The 5,622-nt window shown below is 57.6% G+C and overlaps 1 protein-coding gene across 1 annotated transcript in view; it reads right to left on the reverse strand.

Annotated features, from left to right (window-relative positions):
- Positions 1 to 580: 580 nt before the first annotated feature.
- The window catches only part of KCNG4 (potassium voltage-gated channel modifier subfamily G member 4), a 12,091-nt gene continuing 7,049 nt past the window's right edge, over positions 581 to 5,622 (reverse strand). Inside the window, exon 2 of the mRNA XM_004704762.2 lies at positions 581 to 1,357. Coding sequence (XP_004704819.1) covers positions 581 to 1,357 — 777 coding nt within the window. The remainder of the gene's footprint in view (positions 1,358 to 5,622) is intronic.

The raw sequence follows: 5,622 nt of genomic DNA on the forward strand, positions 1-5,622 counted from the left end.
CAGCACTGCCTTTGTGGCGGAGAGCGCCCAGAGTGGTGGGAAGGCAGCTGAGTCAGGACAATGCCTTTAGCAACGAGGAACACAGAGATGGTCTCGGTTCTCAGTGGGAGCCAAAAAATGACTGAGACCCAGGGGTGCATGCGTGTGGTGGGTGCATGCGCGTGGGGTGTGTGTGTGTGTGTGTGTCTGTTGGGAAGCAGGGAGAGCTGATCAGGAGGGTTTAGACTTTGTAACAGGGGTGGCCAGGAGACCCCGGAAGGGGAAGGGTGGGATTTCCATAGGTTTGATGACCCGATGCTGGAAGCGTCCCAGATGCTAATGGCTCAGCAGGGGCGGAAGAGGAACGGAAAGGAGCCCACTCTCACCAGGGGCACCGTCCGCTGTGGGAAGGGACTGCAGGAGAGAGGAAAGTGCAGGCCCCGGTGACGTCAGCCTGCATCACCAGTCCCTGGGGGAGGGGGGGTCCACGATCATCGCGTTCACTCCTAGCGTTGGGAGAACTCGACCCTGCGATCCGTGGCTTGCTGCCGTGACGCTGGCTTTGGTGCGGCGCTCGCCGGGGGCTACGAAGCAGCTGGGGCTAAAGGTCCTTGGCGGGCTCTGGGGACTCGGCCAGGAGGGGGTCGTCAGTGTCTTGGAGCAGCTCGCGCTCGCTGCCCGTGTTGGCGGCCCGCAGGCGGCGCAGGCGCGCTTGGGCCCGCTCCTGCTCCTTCTTGAGCTCCAGGTAGGAGTGGGAGAAGGTGTGGAAGATGGACGTGGCTGGGAAGGCCATGATGAGGATCCCGCTGAGGATGCTGCTCAGGGCCACCATCTGGCCCGGCACGCTGCAGGGCACCATGTCTCCGTAGCCCACCGTGGTCATGGAGATGATGGCCCACCAGTAGGAAGCGGGGATGCTGGTGAACTCCAGCACGCGCCCAGACTCGTTCTCGGCCAGGTAGACCAGCGGGGAGAAGAGCGTGACGGCCACGCAGAGGAAGAGGAGGAGCAGGCCGAACTCGCGGGCGCAGCGCCGCACCGTCAGCCCCAGCGTCTGCAGCCCCAGCGAGTGGCGGGCCAGACGCATCACGTACAGGATGCGCAGCGCCCGCAGCACCCGCAGCACCAGCCCCACCTTCTCCAGGTAGGAGCCCCCGCCGCCGGGCCGGTCGCTGTCCTCCCGCGGCTCGTCGTCGGACACGGCCAGGGACACGTAGTACGGGGAGATGGCCAGGATGTCGATGATGTTCAGGGGACCCCGGAAGAACCGGCACTTGTTGGGGGCTTGCACGAAGCGCAGGCAGAACTCCAGGGAGAACCAGGCCACACAAATGGTCTCCACGACGAATATAGAGTGGCACTTTTGAGAGCATTCACCCTGCAGGGGGAGGAGGAGGGGCCACAGGAGGCAGGTGGGCTGCGTGGGTAGAAATGAGGCCAGACACCAAGCCCAAAGGTCAGCTGGTGGCTGCACACCCGGCCCTGGGGGTGGACCGAGTTATTCACCACATCCCTCCACAGTTCCTGGTTACACTGGGAGGTGGGGGGGCACACAGCGGAGCAGCTTTGGGGGGTTGGGGTGGAGGCAATCTTCCCAGCCTCCCTTGCAGCTAAGCAGGACCCCATGACTCAGTCCTCACCTATGGGATGCGGACAGGGGTGGTTCAGGCATGTGCCTCCCAGATCAGGCACAGCACCTTCATTCTCCCGCCCCTTTCCTGGGAGCTGGGACCCTGCAGATAGGCCTTCTTCTCAAGGTAGGGGTAAGCAGAGCAGGCCACGGACCCAGGATGGGGCCGCTGGGGGAGCACATTGGGGCCTTAGCCTGAGAACCTCCCCCTCCCCCTCCACCCCTCACTTTCCTCTGACATCAGAGTGTTCAGCTCCTATCTTGTCCGAAGCCAGCCTGGCCTGGGGACTCTTGTTATGATTGCTCACCTTCCCCGATACAAGCTCCTCCACTCCACAGGTGGCTAAGATGCTGGCAGTTGTGCCGCTGGCATAGGAGCCCTGGTAGCATAGGGGTTATGTTGGGCTCCAAACTGCAAGGTCAGCAGTTCGAAACCACCAGCTGCTCTCTGGGAGAAAGATGAGGCTTTCTACTGCTGGAAGCAGTTAGTCTCGGAAACTCAAAGTGGGCAGTCATACCCTGCCCTCTAAGGTCACTGTGAGTGGGCATCCACTTGATGGCGGTGAGTGTGGTTTGGTTTGGTGAGCTCACTGATGGAGTAGGTGGGAGAGGCCACAGGGAGGCCTGCTGGTGCAGCAGTTAAGTGCTCTGCCACTAGCCAAAGAGTCGGGGGTGTCAGAGGTATGTCCGTCCACGTGTCAGTCTGTTCTCATCATCAAGATGGCAGCTTTGGAAACCCCGTGGGGCAGACATGCTCTGCCCTGCAGGGCCTCTGTGTGCTGGCACAGACTCCAGGGCCCGGGCTGTGTTTAAAGGGAAGAAGTCCCCATGGTGCTCTGGCAAAGCGCTCAACTGTTAACCTAAAAGTCACTGGTTCCAAGACAAGGCCATCGGTTTCCATACAGAATGCAGCCTTGGAAACCCTGGGGGTGGGGGGGAGCTCTACTCTGCCCCCCAGAACCCCGAACCCAACCCCACTGCCAGCGAGCGCAGGCTGACCCACAGCAGCCCTGTAGGACAGGGTAGAACTGCCCTCCCCTCCTCTCCCCCTGGGTTTCTAAGGCTATAGCCTCATCTTTCTCTCCAGTGGAGCAGCCGGCAGTTTTGAACCGCTGACCTGGTGGTTAGAAGCTCAACGTTTCACCCCCTGGGCCACCGGAGCGCCTTACTCTGTTGTGCAGGGTCTCTGTATCGACTGACAGTTGAGTTCACTCTGACGCAGCCACTGTGTATGTACTACTTTGTAACTCCCTTCTCTGCCAGCCTCTTTCTTCCATCTAACAAGCACGCGTTTCCTGGGACCCACTTTGTGCCATCTACTGTGCTCAGCTTGGGGCTGGGGGTTGGTGGGCAGGAGCGGCGTGCGGCCCTGAGAGAAGCTGACGGAGTTCTGGAGATGCCTGGAGGTGCTGGGATGGGCGGAGGGTGTACGGATCACTCATGCAGGGACTGTTTCTCTCATGGGTGCCCAGATGGGCACCAGTTGATCTGTCTTCGTCCTTCAGTCCTTCACTCCCCTGGGGCCTAGCATCTAAGCCGGCAGCTCCGGGAGGAGCCCTAGTGGTCGAATGTTGGCCTCCTCACTGCCAGGTCAGCAGTTGGAAGGAAACCATTAGCTGCTCCATGGGAGAAGCAGGAGGCTTTCTACTCCCGTAAGGAGTTAGTCTCAGAAACCCACAGGGGCAGGTCCACCCTGTCCTACAGGGTCTCTGTGAGTCACCATTGACTTGACGGCAGTGCGTTTGAGAGTCTGACTGTAGTCTCTGGAGTCACCAACACGTGCTTCCTAGGCTGACAGCATCAGCTGAAAGTAGCCAAACCAAACCTAACCTAACCTAACCTAACCCAACCTAACCTGACCAAACCCAACCAGAACAGACCAACCTAACCTAACCTGACCAAACCAAACCAACCAAACCTATTGCCATTGATTCCATTCCAGCTCACAGCGATGTGACTACAAAACTGAGCAGAACAGCCCACGGGGCTTCCCAGGCTGTAAATCTTTAAGGCAGCAGCCTTAAGCCTGGTCTCTCCTGCAGAGACTCCAAACTTCCGACCTTTCGGCTGCTCGCGGCTGAGCACTTCATTAATACCATGCCAACTTCCTTCCCTGGGAGCGTGTTAAAAACGCAGCATCTCAGGCCAGTGCCCTCCACCTTGAAGGACCCAGAATCTGCATTTCCAACAAGATCTACAGGCCCTGTCCAGTCACAGGAATGTTTGGGAAGCACCTGTCTGGGGCTGGAGGTGGGTGTAGGTAGTGTTTCTCAGCCTTGAGACCCAATCCGGTCACCTGGGGAGCTTTGGGGGTCAGGGGGTGGGGGTGGGGGGGTACTGCTATCCAGGCTGGAATCCTAGAGATTCTACGGGACTTACCTTAGGACAGGAGCTGTCCAATTTCATGGAAAAGCTGCATAGATATTCTAAGGTGCCGCCAGGGCTGATAACCTGCCGTAAATATTATCTACTTATTTGATGGGTGAGACCCCACTGAGCCAGTTGCCTGAATGGAAAGCAAGATGTTGACAGCCAGTTTCCTGTGAATTAAAATGCTCTGAAGCGGAAAGAGATTATCTCCAGCTCCCACAGCTCCTGTGTGGCTGGCTAGGAGAAAGAGAAAAAGAATGCAGATGGCCCATTTCGGTCTTTATGTGCTTGTCCTTGGTCGGATGGCCACAGGGGTGGGAGGCAGGGGCTGTGGCATTGAGGAAACTGAGCCCAGAGCCCCAGGTTCAGTGCTAAACCTCAACCCTTTCATTCTTTGGTCCCTCCCGGGAACTGCCATCCTGGGAAGCTAGCTCCCCAGTGGGTGATGAAGTCTTTCAGGTTCCTCTCCAGATTTGCCCTGTAAGGGCTCTTTCTCCTCTGCCATTCTGGGTTTTTCCTTGGCTTAAGGAATCTTAAACAAAGAGAAACATGAAGGAATTTGACTAGGAACTACTTTGTGGAAAAGCTAGGCCCAACAGCTCCAGAAGGTGACTCCGGAGGCTGAGGAGTCTCTGCCGGTGCCCTTCCCGCCTCTGCCTTCTCTTTGGGTATTCTGAGCATGCACACCACCCCCTCCACCCCCGGGCTGGCGGCCTGGCCCGCCGGCCACGTCCCCGCACTGCAGCAAGTGTCTTTGCCTCGTCACTCCGCCTGCATTGCTGCTCCCTGCTGCATCCTTAAACCAGCCGCCCGCCCATCCTGGGCACTGCGAGGAGCGGCCGCAGAGCCTTCTGCAGCGGGAGGCGGGGATGCTTACAAAACTTCTCACGGAGACCGGGTGAGGGTTCACAGAGCACATCATCAGCTGTGTACCCAACAGTTCAGTTCACCACTCTTGTTCCATCTCATTCTCACAACCCCTCAATGCACGGAGGTCACCCCCCCTTGCCCTGCCACCCCCCCATCCCCACCTCTTCCCTAACCAAAGGAAACTCACTGCACCCACTCAGTCCTGACTCCAGGGGACCCTCTGGGGGCAGAGCAGAACTGCCCCTGGGAGTTTCTCGGGCCGTAGCTCTTCACTATGGGAGTAGAAAGCTTCATCTTCCTCCTGCGAAGGGGCTGGTGGTTTTGAACTGTTGACCTTGTGGTTAGAAGTCCAAGGCTTAACCCACTGTGCCACCTGGGCTCCCCTCCGTCTTCTCTAGTCCATCCCAAGTTTGTCTCTTTTGATCCCAGACGTTGGTTGTTCTAAAGCACACACACCTCCCAAGTTATCGTTCCCCTTATCGATCACTCTTACTGCCATCGAGTCGGCTCTGAATCACAGCGACCCTGTCCGAGGCTGTAACTCTGTACCGGAGGAGAAAGCCTGGTTTTTCTCCTGAGGACCTGCTTACCTTGCAGTAGAAGCCCAATTGTAACCCGCCTCACTGGTTGGCAGGGCCTCTATATCAACCCACAGCAATAAGAGCCCAGGCGCTAACCCAGCCATTATATACTATTTTGTAACTTTATATACGATTATACACTGTATACACTACTTTGCAATTTTATATACGATTATACACTTTATAGACTAC

Source organism: Echinops telfairi, unplaced genomic scaffold (genome assembly GCF_000313985.2).
Source record: "Echinops telfairi isolate 266 unplaced genomic scaffold, ASM31398v2 ScPeMD7_2291;HRSCAF=2852, whole genome shotgun sequence".
In the NCBI taxonomy this organism is placed as follows: Eukaryota; Metazoa; Chordata; class Mammalia; order Afrosoricida; family Tenrecidae; genus Echinops; species Echinops telfairi.